The sequence below is a fragment of the Cannabis sativa genome, chromosome 2 (genome assembly GCF_029168945.1).
Source record: "Cannabis sativa cultivar Pink pepper isolate KNU-18-1 chromosome 2, ASM2916894v1, whole genome shotgun sequence".
NCBI lineage: Eukaryota > Viridiplantae > Streptophyta > Magnoliopsida > Rosales > Cannabaceae > Cannabis > Cannabis sativa.
Window position 1 is genome coordinate 51,767,984 of NC_083602.1, and position 21,924 is coordinate 51,789,907.

At 29.6% G+C, this 21,924-nt stretch overlaps 2 protein-coding genes and 1 non-coding gene across 3 annotated transcripts; 2 read left to right on the forward strand and 1 right to left on the reverse strand.

Annotated features, from left to right (window-relative positions):
* Window positions 1-6,817: 6,817 nt before the first annotated feature.
* LOC115721035 (agamous-like MADS-box protein AGL80) lies at window positions 6,818-7,931 on the reverse strand. Its single transcript, XM_030650264.2, has one exon. The coding sequence runs from the start codon at window positions 7,744-7,746 to the stop codon at window positions 6,985-6,987; it is 762 nt and encodes a 253-aa protein (XP_030506124.2). The 5' UTR covers window positions 7,747-7,931; the 3' UTR covers window positions 6,818-6,984.
* Window positions 7,932-12,616: 4,685 nt separating this feature from the next.
* On the forward strand, window positions 12,617-15,099 carry LOC115718402 (uncharacterized). The gene is made up of 4 exons (XR_009686273.1): window positions 12,617-12,776; window positions 13,488-13,548; window positions 14,573-14,634; window positions 14,917-15,099. It is a non-coding gene; the product is annotated as an uncharacterized LOC115718402 (transcript).
* Window positions 15,100-15,744: 645 nt separating this feature from the next.
* On the forward strand, window positions 15,745-16,563 carry LOC133028988 (anaphase-promoting complex subunit 11). The gene is made up of 2 exons (XM_061110591.1): window positions 15,745-15,863; window positions 16,175-16,563. The coding sequence occupies exons 1-2, from the start codon at window positions 15,806-15,808 to the stop codon at window positions 16,288-16,290; spliced, it is 174 nt and encodes a 57-aa protein (XP_060966574.1). The 5' UTR covers window positions 15,745-15,805; the 3' UTR covers window positions 16,291-16,563.
* Window positions 16,564-21,924: the final 5,361 nt, after the last annotated feature.

Below are 21,924 nucleotides of genomic sequence, written 5' to 3' on the forward strand. Positions count from 1 at the left end.
CGATTTGATGAACACCCTTAGTAAAAAGTGTGTATAATTTGAGTGTGTCCCAATCATTTCTCTCTCTCTCTTTTTTTTTTATATTATATATAAATATTTTTTTATACTTAATACTTTTATGAGGTATAATAACACTATTAGTGTAATTTAATATCGAGTCTTACTTATTTTATGTTAATAATAATTATAGAAAATTCTCATAGCTGTATGTAACAATGACCATCTAAATTAGTAAAAGTGTGCCTTTTTTTAGATACTTCAAAAAAAAGTTTCTCTTGACTAGATGCCTTCACTCACTAATTGTGCTGCCTTAACTTAATTTTAACCCTTCAACCTTTATTATTATTATTATTATTATTATTATTATTATTCATCAACTTCTACTATCAATGGCTCTCCCTGATTCTTCTTCCTCATCTTTTCATTGTGTATAGTCTTTTCTTTCTTAAATCTCAATACAATGTATATGTTCCTAACACACACAAATATATTTTTATTTTTATTTTTATTTACATATTCTGAGTTTTAGTGATTATATGTTACTGATGATCATAAGATATTTTATAACATGTTGTAGGAATTCTTAATTTACATCTACAAAAGTCCTTTCCATGGAATAAGTTCTCTTTTGTGTCCTCAAATGAATTGTAAGAGAAACAAACTTTACCCTCCCATTAATTTAAGCAAAAAAATTAAATAAATAAAAATATATATTATGTAATTAAGAAAACCCTTCTCATTATTATTTTCATTTATGAGTATTTTTCATCTATATGATAAAAAATTTATACAGTCATCATTTTAAATGACTATGTTCATAAATTATTAATATCAAATTGATCATAATTATATATATAAAAAAACTAAATAAATTCAATATACTTTTTAAAATCTGAAAAAAAAATTAAAGAGATTTTTCTTTTTCAATATCCTTTCTTAAGAAGTTATTTAATTAAAAAAGAATTCATCCTATTCCAACCAAAATCATAATTCATAACTTCCTCAAAATATTTTTAATTTTTTTTATATATATAATAATATTTAAAACAATTAAATGCTTAATTAATTAACTGATTTATGTGAGTATAAATCCTATTTGTATATTCCAAAATATAATAATTTCAAGTGGTAAAATTCTTTTTTGAAGCAGCTTATTATATATAATATATTCCTTTGAAACTGACAATTGAGTTGAGTTGATTTGAATTTCAAAGTCAAGGCTAATATGTTATGTAGTTCATAGTAAGAAAAATTCTTGGCCTTTCTTTTATGTAATGTGTGGTGATCGACTATATATAAATTATAATGTTCACCAACTCATATTCCAGTCAATTGAACTGTTTGAATCTACAAAAAGATTCAGTCACAGTGTATGTAAATTTTTTTTACTGTATACATATCTCTATATATCCTAATTAATAATACATTTACTTTTTTATCTTAAATCTTTTTGACTGCTAATTTCAACAAGAATATCGTTGAATACACATATAGCTGTATATTTAAATAAATATAATAATATATGTAATGTTGATTTGAATTCAAGCCCTCCAAATTATAAGGCTTCAAAAGAACACAAAAGAAAAGAAAAACATATTTCATTCAAGGGACTTAAGCTTGAACCATACAACTCTTTTAAATATTATACCTATAGCTAGTCTAAGATTAGGAGACAATTTTTGTCTCCATTTTCAGGTGTTCTTGCAAAGGGAATATAACATATAATAATAAATGGAGAATATTTTTAGAAAATATAGATTGAACTATTCATTTAATCAAAATACTAAGCAAATATATACATATACCTCTATATATACTCTTTTATATTCCATGTAAATCAAAGATATTGTGTGTAGTATATGGTGTTTTTACTATGTAGTCTCAAAAGGAAGTGCATATATCAATGCACTATTTTGTGTTTTGAATAGTTATAATTTTACTTTTATTTATATGATGGTAGATATGATAACTATTTAAAATATTTACAAAGTTTTAAAATTTAAAATAAATTATATATAATACAAATAGTAGGTTCTTAACAATCTATTTTACACGTATATAAAATAAAAGATACACGTGCAACAAATTGTTTGAACCTTATTTCCGACGCGTTAAATTATTAAGAATTTTTTGAAAGTTTGCAGAATGTCTTAAATAATTGTGATGTAATCATATAAAAATGTTAATATTGAAAAACCCTGACCCTTTGAAGCACTTCCATAGGATTTTCGAGTCGGTTCAGTCACTTGGGACTGGAGTCGTCGTCTTCCTCTCCGATTCAGGGGTGTGTCCAGCCTCACCACGGCTGGTTTTCCTAGACGTCTTTTGATGGGGTTTCGTCTCTATATAGAGGAAATAATCTCTCTCTCTCTCTCTCTCTCTCTCTCTCTCTCTCTCTCTCTCTCTCTCTCTCTCTCTCTCTCTCTGATAGAGTTTAGATAAGCTTGGTTCTCTCTCTCTCTGTTTCTGATAGAGTTTAGATAAGCTTGGTTCTTCCGTTTCTCTTTAGTAGGGTGCTCGTGCCGGTCCGATCGCCTGAGTTCAGAGGCACTATCGTCTTCTCTATTTTAGGGGTGGATCTGACTTCTTTTCTAGTATGTTTTTGCTAGTTTTTTTGGGCGCCTCTATCCTGGTTTCGTCCGGGTCCAGTTTTGACTATGCTAGGACATCGATGCTCCATGATTTTAGAGTATTCTTGCTTGTAGATCCTTTATGGTGTCTTAGGGCTTTGATGTCGCCCACTTTGTTATACAACGGATGCGTTAATAAATCGACTATGTAGTATCCACAGGAATGTGAATTACCACTAAAGATTAGTTTGTTAAGGTAGAGATGTAGTTATGTAAGTTCTATTTTAATACCGATAATAATCTAAAATACAGTTGCAATACTATACCATTAATTACAACTGGAAGATGTATATGTTAAAAGTGTAAATTAATTAATCTTGCATAAATTGAATCTCACTACTAACTTGACATCATAACATATTATATATCATAAATTGACAAAATGCCACTATTGGCAGAATGCAGTAAAAGACATACAATATAATAAATATACTAAAATATTAGTAGTCTAACTTACATAAGAAAAACATGACTGAACTTATATAAAAGATTATTAAATTTGAAAGAAAAATTAGAAGATGAAGAACAATATAATAAATGAGATGTATAGATGAAACACAAAAAAATCAATATCAATATTAAAAATACAAAGTACAATAGCTACACTCTAACCTCACCAATATTACTATTCTAATTTATTTATTTTTGTCACTAAAATAAGTAAAAATAAAATATTAATAAGAGTGAAACAATAAAATGACAAGTGTCTTTCCTACTCTACAAATTTGATACCATTTACAATGCCAAAGGGTGCTATTTATAGTGAAATTTTGCTCTCCAAAATGGTATTTTCCTGTACCATATAATGGAGAACATGGCACAAAATACTGAGAATTTGGTGGAGAATGGTGGAGTTGGCGGGCCTTGGGTGGTTTGGACTTTGGTCAGATTCTAGTTGGGCCGCAAGTAAAGTTGAAGAAACTAGAGAATGAGGGAGCAATTGGCAATTGTGGCCCACGGTGAATTGATGGAAGAAGAATGAACATTGGCCATGTATTGTAAGGGGAACTAACAAAAATACTAGAATTTAAGTTAACTTTTACAACAATACTATCTTTTTATAAAACAACAATGGAACACAAAACAGAACAACTAAAAAATAATAGTAGAATAACAGAAGAAACTTAACACAGTACCCAATTTAAACTTCTTAAACTATTATTGACATCATATTAATTGAGGCCCTCCACGCAGTCCATTTGAGATATGATGGACATGATTTGGGCCAATCTTCATTTGGCCTTGTTATCCTCTATTTCATATTTTATTAATTTATGCACTAAATTTAAAAATTAACACAATATTAGATTAAATTAAATATTTTCAAATAAAATAATTTATGCATCTAAGCTCATAAAAATAAATAATTTAATTGTTATTCACCCAAATAGCATATAAATATATGTAAGTTTTACACTCTAATCAGGCTTCGTCTCCTTCTTCCATTTTTGGAGCGTTTGATATGAGTTCTCTTACACCTTGTGGCTCCTTTGTCCTTTGGTGAGATTATTATGCATTTGTTGATGCTTTTTACTGTCATGGCTATTGCCTTGCTCTCTATTTCGAGTTCTTGTGTATTTTGTCTGTATTTGGGCCATTGAGGCATCTTTGCTTTTGTTTTGAGTTGAGTTCTATGAGCTAGTTCTGTAGTTTCTCTTCTATTCTTAGCTTTTAGTTTTTGTTGTGTTTCAGGTGCTCATTGGTGGGTCTCAGATCTGGTGTTCCTCTTCCCTCTACTCATGAAATTCCTCTCTTAGAATTGTTGAGGCTTGGGGAAAGTCAAGGCGGTTAAGGCCTTGAATATCTTGGTTGTCATTGAAATTTCCTGATGTGTTATTCCTGATTGAGACTAAACTTAGTGTCATTCGTATGGGCACTATTTGGAGGCGGTTGGGGTTTTTTTATGTAGTTTTGTGGATGTTATTGGCTGAGTGGGGGGTTTAAGTCTGTGTTGGAGAGTCGGGATTGATATTTATTTTGTAAAATCTACTTCTATTGTGATTGTGGCTAGATTCTCTAATGTTTAGAATGCTCTGCCTTGGTTGGGGTATTTCGTTTATGCTATCCCAGTGAGAAGTGTTTGAGTATCTTTTTGGGAAGATTTGGCTCTTGAATTGGCATGGTTGTCTAAACATTGGACCCTTATTATGGTCCAAGCTGAGAAATATGGGGGAAATATAGTTGTAGATGCTAATTCTAGTCTACTCAATGACTTTATGCTTGTCACGGGTGGCATAGATCTTGGAAGTGTGGGAAATTTCTTTACTTAGTCAAATAGGATAAATTTCTCTGAGTTGATTAATGAAAGGTTGGATAAATTCATTTGCATCCTTGAGGGGATGGTTTCGTTTCAGAAAGCGGGGGTTAAATATCTCACTATCGAATCGTCTGACCATGCCCCTATAGTTTTGGACCTTATCTTTGATAGAGAACACTTTCATACGCCTTTTAGATTTTTGGATGAGGGGACTCGAGATCCCATTAGTAAGGAGGTTAGTTAGGATGTTTGGAATATTGTGGCGAGGGGGTTAAAAATTTTCAACTAGTTACTAAATTGGCCTTTACTCGTAAAAAGCTAACCCAATAGAACAAAACTCACTTTGGCTTTTGCAAAGTGAAGTTGCGTTTATTGGATAATATCCTGCTAGAGGTCCAAAAAATTTTGTAATCCACTAAAAATGTCCAATTAGAGGTTGATATTTTACCTGAACTCGATGAGGTGTCATTTAAAGAATGTGATATCTGGTGTCAAAAATTTCGAGAAACTTAGTATCGGGATGGGGATAAAAATTCTCTCTTCTTTCATGCGTCTACTATTATCCGAAAAAAGAAAAACTATGTTAGGGCTATTTCTGAGGATGGCGAAAATTGGGTCTTATATTGTTTGGCTATTATACACTATTTTTTGGACAAGTTTAAGAATGTGTTTCGTTCCTCAAACCCCATCATAGGCCTTGAGCTAGAGAATCTCATTTCGCCTATCATTTCTAAGACTATGAATGATCGTCTGGTGTCCATTCCCTCCCGCGAGGATATTAGAAAGGTGGTTTGGTCTATGGGTCAATTCGAGTAGCTATTATGGACATCCAAGGGAAAGTATTTTAAAATATTATTTATATGGATGTCCAAATCACCTAAATTTTTTATATTAATTACTATTAATTGTAATTACTATTTCTCTTATTAGTTTCTTAATCTATTACCTACATATTTGTATAAATAGGGGACCACCCCGTTAAAATAAAACATTAAAAATTCTCATTCAGTTTCTTTTTCTCTCTTCATCTTTTTTTTCTTGTCTATTTTATATTATTCATAATAATTTTATAAAATATTAAAAATTTGATGAAATATAATCTGATAGGGTTAATGTACAAATATTAAAAATACATATGACAAAATCAAATATCTATAACTTCCAATTTATATTATTAATAATTTTATATTACCATATTTTGTGACTATATAGTAACATTTAATAAAATCAAATATGTATAACTTCCAATTTTTATTATTAATAATTTTATATTACCATATTTTGTGATTATATCGTGTCATTACTGTCAAAAGCTTTTTTTTATTACCATACCCTACCTTATCTTTTTTTTTTTAAAAAAAATATATATATATAAATTTTATTCAAGAACCAAGAATAAAATATTAGGCAAGTTCCACTGTAAAGCAAGACTTACACAAAGGAAATTAATCTCAATTCACATAGCTCGAGTTTTATTTGCCAACCCTACCTTACCTTATTATCCTTTAAAATTGGGTGCATTGTATGTAGTGTCTAATTATAATTACGTTATTTCAAAATGAAAAAAATAAATATTCAAAAAATTGGAAAATTAAATTTTGAAGCCCTTCTTTGAAATTAATTTCTTGTATGAGTATTAAAAAAATAAAATTTTTATTTATTCATACAAACTTTTATTTATTTTCACAATAGCCTTGTGATTAATTCAGTTTTCATGAAATCTATTGAATATATAGTAATATAATAAACCATGAAATCAAAACAAAAGCCCCAATTCTTAAACAACAACATAAGAAAAAAATTTAACCTCATAATAAAGTTTTGATAATAATACTATATTTTGACTTTGGAATGATTTATATATAAAAATACATAACAAAAGAACTTATAAAAATATTATTGAAAATTACATAATAATGACACTAATAACACTCATATTATTATTTAATTGAAAAACATGAAACAAAATTAACAACGATTGTGACCCGGCAACAAGAGAATAAAAAACACACCAAACACAAATAACTCAACATGAGAATAAGAACTAAGACAAATGAAACACAAATAATCACCATGACTAAACAACTTAGTTAAAGTTTATGTGAAGTGGTCATTAACCCAATTATTTTTGTTGTTGTTTCCCAATGGAAAAATCACATCTCTTCCTCCAAACCTCATCGGATTATTATTATTATTATTAATATTAGCTTGATTTTGAGGGTTCGAGTCTCCCCTCCATTGCTGCCTCTGTATGGCCCTGCTATGGTCATTAATGTTATTTGCCGCAGTAGTAGCAGCTACATTGACTTTCACTTCCCCATTCATGAGTGGAGGTACTGTTGCTGCAGCTGCAGCAGCAGCGGCCATTCGAGCGGATTTTGTATCTTTAGCTATTTTTTCCATTCTCTTATTAATATCCTTTAAATTCTGATCAATAAGCCAAGTGAGATCATTCAAATCTGTAACAGTCAAGCCTTGGAGGTTCATCTTACCAGAGAGATTGCCATACAAGAGTCGATTCATCTCCTTGTCACGATTCTCTTTCTTCAACTTCTTCACTTGCTCGCTCACCTTACTAATCTTTTGCTTCAGGAAAGTTTCTTGGTTCACCATCTTCTTGCTCTGCTCTATCTCGGGCATCTTCTTGAATTTTGTCACTATACGGTGCACCCCTGCTGGAGATGGATACACCTCAGGCTGAGTATCATATGGGTTGTAAATGATTGCACATGCATCTACACCGCACAGTGTGCTCAACTCGCTTACCTTCTTCATGAGACCTTTCTTTCTCTTCTTATAAGTGGCTTTTCGAGAGGAGTCATTGTTGATGTAAGCCAACTTCACCTTCTTTCTCGTCATGGCTTGGCTTGGCTTGTGAGCCAAAAAAGAAAAAACAAGAGCTAGGGAGAGAAACTAGCGATAGTGTGCTAGAATGGGAGAATATATATCCCAAATCATACTTTTTGTGCCCTTCATAGTATACTTTGTGGTACTATTTATTTACAAATATTATAGAGAAGGTGGTAAAAGAGCTTCAATGGGGGAATAAATGTTAATAATGAAATATGGTAACTATATATTTCTTTTTTGCTATTGTGGGTTACACATTGTATGGAATTGGACGGTTAAGATGTGTTTCAAAATTTAGCATATAATAAGACATTAATGGTTATTTTTTTAGAGAGAAGAATAATTTGAAATGTTTGTGTAACCTTACATGATAAATAATAATATGAACAAAAAATAATTAATAAAAGATAAATCATATAAATTCAGATAAGCACATGCACACACTAACATCAATGGCCAGGATTGATGAAAGTCTGGCTTAATTTTATTTATTAAAGTTTTTCTTAATTTAAATTTATTTATTTATTATTGCTCAAAACAATAATAGCCATTTGAAATGTAAATAATAATAATAATAAAAACCTAATTTTAAAATAGTTAATTAGCAAAGTAATTTATATATATATTTTGAAAAGCTAAAGGGAGACATTTGGTTGTAGTTAAAGAAATGAAATAGAATGAAAATGAAATAATATTTTTTTTTTGTTGTTTGGTTATATTTTAAAATATTTAAATGTTATTTTAATGGAATGATTTTTGTATCATTTTGGTAGAATAATTATTTCATTTTACATTTTGGGATTAAAGGAAAGATCATAATAATTTTTTTATCAATTTTTTTGTATTTTAAATTTTATCCGATTTGATTTTTATTTTTATTCTCATTTTCATTTTTTCCAACCAAATACCACTTTGGTTTAGTATTTTGGTCTTCCTTATATAGCTAGATGTATCAAATTGACCATCTATTTATATATATAGATATTTATATTACTAAGATCTAAGTAAATTGAAGGGTTGAAATCTAAAAAATAAAAAATAAAAGATAGTACTGTTACTTTTGTATACAATCATAAATTTAATTAATCAATTGTGAGAAAGAAAAAAAAAAAACTAATTTTTTAGAGCTACATATAAATTTAAGAGAAAATATAAAACAAAAATGAGAAAAATAATAGAAATCTTGGAGAGCAAATAAAAACTAAAATAGGTATGAAAAAAAAACGTGAAATATTATCAGTGCAATGGAATTTGTCCACAAATAGAAGAAAATCCAAACCCTATATACTATAGCTAGGAAGAAAATATCATCATTTGTGGCCATTTTTATTAGTGTAATGACTATTTATTACATAATATTATCAGTTACAAATGGAATTTATCTCAAAAAAAAAAAAAAAACAATATAAGAGGAATAAAATTTATATGATATCTCATTGATATTTTGATATATAAGAGAAATCTACATATAAAAATAAATAAATTAGGCTAAAGAAATTTCCTAATTACATACTAATATTTATTAATTATGATACATGATCATATTTGACTGAGCAAGTGATGCTTATAACTATACAATTTATTATTATTATGTTTTTTTGTTCAATTGTGTTATAATTAACATATATTTATTTGTAGGGTATGTCATAAAAAATGTATGTACATACAGATATTTTTTTATTATTATGTGTTATTCTCATATTTAATACTAATATTTAATTAATTTTTTTTATATTTAATACACAAGATAAGTATGGTACAATTAAGTAAAACAAAATAAATACACAAAAAATTTGTTCCTACTATATAATAATTAATATACAAATTATTTTATTTTGTTATTTTAAGTTTTATTTTTTATTAAAAAGAAAAATAAAAATAAAATAAATTTTTTATATTATACATATTTTTTAATTCCTAATTATCAAAATTCTTAACAGAAACTAAAACCAAAACAAATCCTTTATTTTTAATTTTTTTTTTTTTTTTGAGTTTTTCATATTCAATTTTCATAAAGCAATGTCTAAAAAAATTATGCACAAATCTTTCATATTTCACACTTAGCAAAATATGTACCATAAATTATGATTCCTACCACAATAACCTTGCAAATCTAACAATTGAAGAAAAAAAAAAAGAACCATGTCACAAAATCCAAATAAAAAAAACTCTAAATAAATTTTTCAATAATAAATAAAAAAATAAAGATAAATTACAATACACAATTACATTAATAGATATACCTTACAATTTGCACCAAGATAGTTTATCTTCTCGCAAGGCCGACCCTGGGCATAGGCGGGCTAGGTCTGCGCCTAGGGCCCACTCATTTTAGGGGCCCAAATAAAAAAATTGCCTTTTAAAAAATATACATATATATTTTTAATAATTTTTAAAAATATTATTTATCTTTATAGTAAGGGCCCATTTTTTTTTTTTTTGCCTATAGCCCATTTTAAGTTTTTAACTCAGGGCCGACCCTATCTTCTCACTGAAACTTGTATCTGACAAGGAGAATTATTATAAAATTTTGTTTCTTCCAAACTCCAATCGTTAATCATCTAATGAAAGAGAACACTTTTTAATTTCATCAATGGAAGTCACTAAACAAAACAAAATTTGTGATAAGTCTTTTTATTATTTTTTTTTTAATGAAAATTTTGACACTAAAATCTCTCAAAAAGGATATATTTATAATACTTCTCCTTATTCGACTAATTTTTATTTGGCAGTTATTAGTATTTTTTTTTTAAAAAAAATTCTTTTCAGAGTTAGGAATTAGGGGTCAGTGTATTATATATGTAATTACTAACTTTCTTTTTTTTTAAAAAAAAAAAAAAATTAATATAGAAAAACTTAGATAATCCTACTTAATTATTTAGAGGAATTATCACATATATTATTTTTTTTAAAAAAATTTACGGTTTGGATTGCTATGTGGATTTTAGATGCGATCTGAGTTGTTCTATTAATTGCTATATGATTGTTATGTGAATTTTCGTAAAAATACAAAAACAACTATTTAAAGTGTAAAAAAATAAGGTTCGGAAGAGAATTCAAGGTTAGGAAGGGCGTATCTTATCTCGTGCGGGAAATGAGGTATTGCTAAAATCTGTTGCTCAAGCCTTGCTGAATTACGCTATGAATGTTTTTCTCTTGCCATTGGACACTTGTAAGGAGTTAGAACGGCTTATGGCTAAGTTTTGGTGGCATTCGAATTCGAGCAGTGGCGAAGGTATAAATTGGGTGAGTTGGGATCGTTTGTGTCGCCATAAACATGCAGGGGGATTGAGTTTCCGAAGTTTGAGAGACTTTAATTTGGCTCTTCCGGGGAAGCAATATTGGCGATTGTTGGTCAATGATAGTTCTTTGGTTAGTAAGCTTTATAAGAAAAAAATATTATGCACATGGTAATCTGTTCTCAACTGAATTGAGAGACAATCCTAGTTTCATATGTCGAAGTATTCTTGAAGTTAAAGATCTAATACGTGCCTGTGCTCAAAGAACAATTGCTAATGGAGAAAATGTCTCGATTCTTGAGGATCCTTGGCTTCCACATATTACTAACAGCTATGTCGTTACAAGGCATCCTGCTCTTGTTAACAAATCGATCAACTACCTTCTTCAAGTCGAAACTCGTGCTTGTGATGAGGATGTTGTGAGAGATCTGTTTGTTTCCCGTGATCAGGACCTTATTTTTTTCCATTCAGCTTAGTGATTCAGCTGTTAATGATGGTTGGAGTTGGAAACTTGAGACTTGTGGGCAGTACTCGGTTAAAAGTGCCTATAAATTTTTGCAGGAATCTAAGGGTGCTTGGTGTAGAGATGACAATACTGCTTTTTGGAAGTCCCTTTGGTCATTAAAAATCCCTCCTAAGATCAGTAATTTCTTATGGAGAGCTGCTTCGGGTGTGCTTCCAACCTGTTTTCTGTTCCAAAAACATCATGTTCCTGTCAATGTCGACAGCCCTTTGTGCAACTATGGTGCAGAAATTGTTCAACACGCGTTGGTGGAATGTGAGTTTGCTAAAGCTGCTTGGAATCGCAGCTCTGTGGATGTCGGGGCTGGGGCTGCAACTTTTAGCAGCTGGTTGTTGGGGATATTTAGCAAGGGGCACGAAGGTGAAATGGAGGAAGTGGCTGTGGTGAGTTGGGCTATTTGGCGTGCGCTAAATAAATTTGTTTGGCAAAAGAAGAGTTGGGCTGCTTCAAATATTGTTGCATCAGCTAGAAATATGCTTGATCAGTATCAATTTGCTCAAGGAACAAAGAGTCTTTATTTGTCTCCTTTGAACGATGGGGGGGCGACATAATGAGCGTTGGATTGCACCTGTGTTTAATAAGATCAAAGTTAATGTTGATGGGGCCTTATTTGAACAAGAGGGGCGGTTTGGGTTGGGTTGTGTAGCTCGAGATCATCATGGTAATGTAATAGAAGCTTTCAAAAAGGGAAAGATTGATTGCGTCCAACCCGAAATTGCTGAGATAATTAGCATCGAAAAAGCCTTAAGTTGGATTGCAAGTCATTCGTGGGACCGTGTCGTGTTGGAGACGGATAGCTTGGCGTGTGTCCAAGCTATCCAGAGTACAGTTCTTTTATGTCTTCCCAGTTTGGTCTTCTTGTTCAAGATATTCGAAATTTGCTTTTATTATTATCTTACGTTGAGTTGTGTTGTGTTTTGTTAAACGATCTGCAAACAAGTTGGCTCATTGCTTAACAAGAAACTCTTATTATCCTACAAGTTGTGTGCTTCAATTGGATGATTGTTCTTTTGAAGTGCGTTCTATTATTTTGAACGAATTTATTAATTAATAAATTTCCAGATTTTTATTAAAAAAAAAAAGACTAATTAATAATTTTTCTCTTGTAACATGTACTAAATTTTGTTAGATTTAAAGATTTTTTTTTTTAAACACTTTTCTTTTCTGTTCTTTTCTTCTCTACTCTCCACTCCTGAGCCAATTTTTGTGCTCTCTTCAGAGACGCCATTGTTATCTACTCCACTCTCACTTGCTATTACCTCTGGCTACTTCTTCAGGTACCATTTTATTGTCTCCTTCATATGAACCAACTGCTTTTTTCTCTCAATATCAACATTTCCTCGTTAATGTGTGATATCTTGCATTTGCAATTTAAGGGCTCTAGGATCGATATAAAAATGGCGCAATGACTAAATCGAGTTCTTAGGGGTAGGATTTTTCTACCAATATGAATCTTTTTCTAATTTTTTCGCGGTTAGGTTTTGTATTTTATGTTCTTTAGTTCGATCATTGTTTCTGTGACCACATTATTCATGATAATATTTCCCTTTCCTCTTGGGATTATGGTTCTATGAGGTAGTTGTGCTGTCAACGAATGATAGATTAAAACTGTTTGTGATGTATTTGATGAAATGTCAAAGAGGGATACTTTCACGTTTACTTTCTTTCATTCAAAACCTGTTAATTATGGTCTAAGAATAATTGCTATTGAATTGTATATAGTTGGTCAAATGGGATTCTCAATCTTGTGAATCCAGGAAAGAAATGATTCACCGGTAGCAGAAAATGTCATTTCATCACAAAATTGTGTTTTGGTTTTAATGTTTATATATATAAATATTAAGAAAAAAAGGGTGGGAGGCCTCTTGGCCTGAGAACCGCTCCACCCTAAAGACTGCGCCTCACTGTTTTACCGCGTCTTTGAAGATGATTTCAATCATCCAACAACCATCTAAATTGTTGTTTTCCTTCTCCTTTTCGTTTTACAGCCCATCCAAGCATCATTCACTGCTTCCATCTACGGTTATTGCCTCCTTCCAGCAGATCCAGGTTTACTTATTTTTTTCACTTACAGCTTTTTTTAGTTATTCAAATTTGCTGCAGTTTCATTTAGCATAGTGAAACTATTTGGTTTTTTTTTTTGAGTTATTGTTGTGGATTACTGCATTGTTTGGTTTTCATTCTCATTTTATTTAAATCATGGTTTATTTTCGATCTAAGGATGGTGATGTGATATTCCAATGTTTCAATAAAGCCTCTGTGCTAGTCAAAGTATATGTAGTTAAAGTTGTAATCCACTCCACTGTATTACATAAATATCAATATAGATAGAATGTGTTCTTAAGCTTTTTTGAAGAAGAATTAGGTAGGACATTAGACAACCATTGTTTACAATAGCAAATTGATAGGTTTGAAAAACCTCTATTCATGCCTCTTGAAAAAGGTTTCTATGGCTGATTAGTTAGTAATTAACAGATTTTTGGATTGCAATTTTGAAATGTCTCATGGCCATACTCTCTAGCGTATTTTGACTTTTATTCTGGATTGTTGTTCTGCTGGCAATGTTTTAATGGCCCTCCTCCTGGTAGTTCAATTGTGTTTTAAAAACATCAGACAACTTACACTATAATGTATGTATAATCTATGGATATTTCTAAATGCTTAAATGCTATATTGTAATTATACGTGTAATTTGATCGGGTATCAGAAACTTCAACTCATGAATAAATCAATTTGAAATAAGCTATTAGCAGTTTGGCTTATTGCAAGGCTTGCAATATTGCCATATCCATCACCATATTGTCGCAAGACTTAATAGCAATTTCTTTGTATTATCAAGTAGTGTGACGTGTGTTTAGTTAAACTAGTGTGTATTCCTTTGCTTTTTTTTGCAAGTAAAAGTTAGAGTGGGAGGGATCTAAGAATTATTTTGATGTGTTAACTTATGATTGTGAATTTCATTTGATAGAGTTTCAATCATGTATTCAATATTGAATGCTTAATTCCTGAAATTTTTTAAATGAGAATTCTGTATTTGTAGGCCGCTCACTATTTGTGTTTTTGAATTGATAAGGTTGTTTCCAAATCTACAAGCAACCAGCCCCTAATAATTTTTGCTAAGACAATTCTCGTAAGGTACTGCTCGAGTTTGGTATACTAGGTAACACCTTTAGGATCATTTTGTTCATTATTTTTAGTTTAATTTATAATGGACACATTCTATGGCATTGTCCAACTGGGTATTACCTAAATCTCTCTCTCTTTCTTTCTTGAGAAGATTTCACTCATTCAATTCATTTCAAAAACACACACACAAAAAAAAAATGATGTCAAGCAAGCCAAAAACAAAATGTGTTTTTTAATTATGTATGTGTAAATATTTTAAGGACATTTTCAAATTGAGGTCTTTTGTTGCAGGACAGGAGAACAGGATGAAGGTCAATGTCTTGCGTATCCTTATTGATATATAATATGTTTGACTAGTTTGACTTAAAAATTCAGATTATGCAATGTATATAACTGCTCCTTATCTCTATTCTCTGCTCTCTCATTAAATTAGATTTATGATGTCAACTTCATGTAAGTTTGCCTATTAGAGAGGCCTATAACTGATAGTCCTAAAGAACTTTAGAAGATCATTATGAATGTATTTGCTTTGAAGATTCTCTCTGTCTATTATTAATTCTGATACACTAATTGGAAAAGCCTTTTATCTTCTTGAACAAATTATGAGACAGAACATCCATTTTCCCCTTTACTAAATGCACCTACAATGGATTTCTTAGTTTTTTGGCTGTTAGTAACCAGTCTAAATGTTTTTCTTTCAGTCACTTTCTCATTAGTATGTATTTTAGTTAAACAGTGGAAAAGCCCTTTCCTTCTATTTGGAAGTTGCGTGATTGGTAATATTAACACCAGAAGTTCTGTTGTAAATTCAATCTCAGTTACCATGCACTATATACGAACAGTTTTTCCCTTGACTCAGCTTGTTTGAAATATCTGCTGCTGTATAAAACAGAGTAAGTATTGTTATTATTTCAATTTATAGTGTGGGTTATAAATATTTACTTGAAACACATGCTAGAAATCTCTAGTAGAACAAATTATAATTGATTTCATGAACTGGATATGTTGATCTTCCAACACTACTAATTTGCTTATTTTTCATTTAACATTCAATTCATGGGCTGATTTATTTTGTCTCATTTTATTGGAGATAATTTGTGTTCCCTCTTTCATTCATAGGTGGCATGCTGTTGCTTCATGGACTTGGGATGCACAGGACGAAACATGTGGAATTTGCAGGATGGCATTTGATGGTTGTTGTCCTGATTGTAAACTTCCCGGAGATGATTGCCCATTAAGTAAGTTTTTACTCGCTACAATTAATCGACTAGCTTTCAATAACTAGTTGCGTCTTAATATATATCTTACTTAGTTGTTTGTGCTCATTGTCTATCCTAAGAAGTTGATACTTGGTTGGAACAAACTGATCAATAATTAGATGGGATTGTCATAGTGGTTGTAATTCATCTTTTACCTTTTAGACCTGAGAAGAGACCAATTAGAATTACCTCAATCTTCATTCTTTAAGCATTTTGAAACCATTATATGAATATTTGTGTTATAAACCTAAATATTTTTCTTACTTGTAAAATGGTTGGTTTTGCTGCAGTATGGGGTGCATGTAACCATGCTTTCCATCTTCATTGTATCTTAAAATGGGTGAATTCACAAACATCTCAGGCTCATTGCCCCATGTGCCGTAGGGAATGGCAATTCAAAGGATAAGACTTCTTCTTTTCATCTTCATCTTTTTGTATCTTTGTGAAATAAATGCCAACATTGTTATTTTACTGTTAAATGCCTCAAATATCACCTGTTCCAGTTGTCTCCCTCTTCTCTTTTTTCTTAAATTAAAAACAAAGTAAAAACTTATCAATTTGGATTTGGTTTCTTTTGCTTTACACGGGGGGTAGGAAAGGAGTAGCTTTCTCCCACTTTAAGGGCCCCAATCCAAACGAAATTTCCTAAATAATATATTTTTTTATAGATTGAATTGAAGAGACATCAAAGTCTTGGAGTATATATGATATGGGTTTTAGAGTGTATTTTAATTTTGTATATAGCAACACGGCATGGACAGTTGGCCATAGCATTCTCCTTGAAGATCCAAAAAAGATTTTAAATAACGATATTGTTTTCTTTTTAAAACTGTTGTTTGAAGAGGAGGCAAAGGAAGCTTTCCTAGGTCGTGTACTATAAGGTTTTATTGTTCCTTAACATATATTTCGTACAAACTAATTTTGGCATTAACAAAAGACTTCTCTGGCTAACTACTGAAGCTCGAAATCATAATTGGAGAAAAAAATTATAAATAAATAATTAAAGGAAATGAAAACATTTGGTGTGTAACACGCCATAGTTAACTAATTTGTAGTGGTAGAGACGTGTTTGAATTTTGGTTCTAAAAGTGTAAAAGTAAAATTTCACGTTAAATTCGTGATTTTTTTATTTTTTAATTTTTTATAACTGCTAAGGGTTACTTTGAAAAATAAAAATCTGATAAAAATGTTTGGGAAATTCTATAATGCACCTCCTTAAAAGGGACACACCAATATATTGTAAATTATTCCGAATTTTTTAAAATTTTGTAACATATCTCAAATAGCTATAACGTACATGAATATGAAAAAAAATTAGACTAAATTTTTTTTTCCGGATACTGAAACAAGTAGAGAGTATGTGGGTGGGGTGTTCTTTTAATTCAATCCGTTGGATCTACACTGTTCAAATTTAATTCAAATCGTATTGTATTGATTATTTTAGATTAGTTATTTTTAATATTAAATTAATTAATATTTATTAATTTTTTTTTTTACATAACTAACATCAATTTAAAATAAATTATTATTTTTTATTAATATTATTGTTGTTGTTTTAAAATATATTTGTATTTTATTGGATGAGTTACTTTTATTTCTGAATTAACATACAATCTATATAATTGTGGATTTTAAATTTTTGCATCTGCATTTTGCTAATCGGGATGGTAACGCTATATGTTTGTTTTATGTAGTTGTCTTTCTTACGTGCTTAATAACTTCTTTTTCCTAATTAACTAAAGCACCAAACCAATTCATATAGAAAGTTTTAAGAAGTGGACTGTGGACTGTGGACCGTGGACACTTTCCATTGTCGATTTTCATGATGAATAGTCAAAATCAATTGATCGCAATCGAAAGGCTCAAGGTACAAATTTGTTTGTATTAGATAAGGACTATAGAAGAAGCATTAACCCTTTTATATCACACTACATTTACATGTGTGTATCACACTAGCTAGTATATGAATATTAGGTAGATGAAAATTACGTTTAGGCTTCTATTAAAATAAGATTATTGAAAAAGAAGAGAAGTTATTATTGAACAACCCTTTTGTCTTTTTGATTATATTATAATGATACCATATCCGAAAGATGAGATTGTTCATAATAAAGTTAAGAATAAAGGTATCATCAATAGAAACATTAATTAGTTGAATAATTTGGTTTGCTTAACAAAAACGCAACTTAATAACATTGTATAATTACGAAAAAAGATGATATTATTTCCTCCAAAGACAAATTAAAATGGATAACTCTTCATAACATGACAGATTACATTTTAATATTAAATAAAAATCCTAATTTGAGACAATGACCACAGATTGGACCCCATTACCATTTAGAGCCAACAACCAAACTTTACAGCAAATAAAGAAATAAAAAATAAACTGAAGAAACCCAATATCTGATACTAAGTTAACACATTCACTCTAGAGGAAGAATCAACTGTTCATCTGGCTAATATAAATATACTACACCAAATAAATCCAACGGTTTAGATCAAATCCATCAACAGTAACGACAAGACAAACATGGTCTTCACAGTAGTCGATGAAACTCTGTAAAAATAAAAATTAAGACATGAATAAATTAGTTTACTATATAATAAATCTAATTATTTTAAGTAAGAATAAAGTACTACATGCTTTATATGCTAGAGTATCCTTGTCCTAATTTCATGAGCAATTCTAACAAAATAGGGAACTTTTTTAGGGGTGAATTAAAAGAATAAGAAATGTTCATCAACCATAAATTTATAAGTGGAAATTACAAATTTTATGGATTTTTATATTTTTTTATTATCAAAATATAATTTTTTTTTTCAAAAAAATTATTTTATGAAAATTGATAAAAAAAAAAAGGTTTAAAAATATAAGAAAATCAGGTTGAGATTTAATTGTATATTTTTCTTAACCTTTTTCTAAAATTTTCTCATAATATTTTTATATATTTTAGAAAAAGCTATATTTTTACAAATACTTTAAAAACTATAAAAATAAAAATTCCCCAAATTACATCTCTATCCAATTACTCTCAAAGAAAAAAAAATGGCCACTGGTCATTTTCCATCTTGAAAAATAACTAAAAATTCTTAAAAGAATAGGTTGTTATGTTAAAGATAAAAAAAATCCTACTTTAAATGCAAACTACTTAATGAAATAAAGAGAGTTAGGTATACTTACAAAATGAGTTTGATCACTTAGTGATGGCATAGATGGCATAAATAATCCCAGGAAGATATCCAAACAAAGTCAGCACCAAACAGATCCAGAATTCAACCTGAAAATTTATACATACCACATAATCATATTAGCAATATACAATTTTTGATCATACCCATTTTTTTGTTAATTATAATTAACAAATAATTAACTAATAATTAAAGATTAAGGGTGAATAAGAAAATTACATGGCATCCAAACTTAAGGAAGACACCAAGAGGTGGCAAAATGATGGCCAAAAGGATATCTATGCAGGTAAGTGTGCCCTCGCTCGGCATTTTCCCTCACTTTCTTGGGATAATAATATTTTTCTCGAGAAAATTGTTAGACAAATTAAGGAAAAAGATATCAGAGCGTAAAACTATAACTGCTTTGGTTTGGTTTGGTGGTTTATGGACTTGAGCGTGGTCAATATATATAGAGTAGATGTAACAATGTTACACGTGGCTGTGGTTAATTGGTTGTATTAGAAGAATCAGGTACCCGGTTCCTTAGCCTGTAAAGTTTATTAAATTTTTTTTTTCTTTAGAAATCTTACTTTGGAGGGTATTATTTGGAATCATACAGCTAATTCTCAATCAATGTGCCACGTTACACCACACATGCACATGATTATTATGTATAGTGCTTCTACCATGCACCCTCCAAAAAAGCACGTAAGCATTTTTTAGGGTGCGTTGAGAAAGCCACAATAAAATTAGATTTGTGTGTAGTTGGAAGTAATTATAAAATTTGATATATTTGTCTGACCATGTAGTGTAATTAGAAGTAATTAAGGAATTTCAATTATACTCTCCAATTCTCATGGCCCACCATAAGAATTGGATGTAATTACAACGTGTAATTACTAAAAAAATTTCATATTAAACATAAGCTACTAAAAAATATTATTTTCTTATGTAATACTAACTATTTTACCAAGCAAGATATTAGGAATTCATATGTAATTACCACCTCATATCTAAACACACTTTGCATTTTAAAATATAGTGTAATTACTAAACTGCGTAATTACTACCCTAGTAATTACACAGTTACTACTATTTTGGTATCTGAAAAAAATAATAAGAAATTTTTTATGTTCATGTATATTATAATTATTTTTTAAAATTTTAAAAAATTTAAAATAATTTATAATATAAAACATAATATTTAAAAAATAAATTTCGCATATAAAGTAAAAGAATTATTACATGTGTTTGTAATTTGTTTTTTTAGTATGTTAAATTTTTTTAAATTTTTTTAAAATTTTATAAAATATCTTAAATAATTAACACATCTATGACCATAACAAAAATTAAACTAAAATATTCATACTAAAATAAATATGATGCGCATGAAAATTTATTTTAAGGATGCACCGTAGAATTTTCGTATGTAATAATCTATACTACATATACATGTGCTGTTCAAATTTATTATAATTTATTTATTTTCTGACTTTTGATTGGACCATGTGCTCCATACATATAAATATGTAGTCCCTTCCTCACTCAACTACATTAAACTATAGTAGGCAATTATATTGGGTTTTTGTGTTTGTTAATCAATCCAATTCAATGAGAAACAATAGAACTATATCTAATTATGATCAGATTGAATAAGATTTATTTTTAAATATCCAATAAAATCGAATCAGATAGTAGAAGAGGTGTCCAAAAATTCAATACATTCAATATTCAATCAAATTAATTAGTATTTTTATTTAATTTGTATGAGTAATTAGATTTATATTGTTACATGTAAAATCTATATGTATATGTGCAAATTAACAATAAAATTTTATTATTTTTTCTTGAATTGGATGGATCCAGTCCAATCCAATACATACTAGACTTAAAATATTAGATATATCTGATCCGATCAAAAAAATAATAGGTCTAAAATATTGAATAAACTCAAATTAAACTAATAAATATATGTGAAATACATTCAATGGATAGAACCGATCCAATCCAACATCCAATAGGTGATTGAAATTATTAGATCGGATCGAATAGTAAAATTTATATAATATCTAATATATAAGTGTATCGGATCTAAATAGGCTTAAAAACATTAAATATAGTCCAATGAACATTCCTAATATTAGTGGTACTTTACATCAGGAGTCTTGCAAATGATAATTAAAAATAATTTATAATAATAATTCTTAAAAAAAATTATTATTGGCTTTATTTTTAATTAACTACGCGAAATCAAATAGACAACAATTACAAATATTTGGAATAAAAAAATAGCAAAAAATATAAATGACACATAGAGATTATAGAAGTTTCTCCCAAAAATCGATAGCTTACTCCCCTTTTAGTTGTATGTTTTTAGAAACAAGCAAGATCACATGAACCTGGTCCAGTGAATTTCTTATTAGTGCCTAACTATTACAGTGATTTTGACAGCGTGGCAGCTCTTATGAAAGTCTAGCCCCTCTCCAAATAGTGATTTTGATCCACTATTTATAAGAAAAAGGATGTCGCTAATATTACATTTTGTTACATAATAAATAATTAATATTGATTAAGTCAATCCCATGAATTCTTCATATATCCCTGATTCTTGCAATTTCGCAATTATAAGCGGGTTGATTGACTTATTCATGAGGAATTCAGTTGAAGGAATGAATTTGGATACTTTCTTTTGTGAGAGTCACTGATCAGACATTTATCCTGCATGATAACTCCTTGGTTGCTTGGCAGAGCTCGACATATGTTTTGTCCAGCACCTGAAGGCTACTAAAAGGACCTCCGCCTAGTATATTTCGAGAAGAGTATTTAAGAATTCCTTGTCCATCTAATGACTTCTATTCTCGCCACGTGT

Coding starts and splice junctions, on each gene's coding strand:
- LOC115721035 (XM_030650264.2), bottom strand. CDS start 7,746: ATGACGAGAAAGAAGGTGAAGTTGGCTTACATCAACAATGACTCCTCT.
- LOC133028988 (XM_061110591.1), top strand. CDS start 15,806: ATGGCATTTGATGGTTGTTGTCCTGATTGTAAACTTCCCGGAGATGAT. Junction 15,864..16,174: donor CGGAGATGATTGCCCATTAA/GTAAGTTTTTAC, acceptor GTTTTGCTGCAG/TATGGGGTGCATGTAACCAT.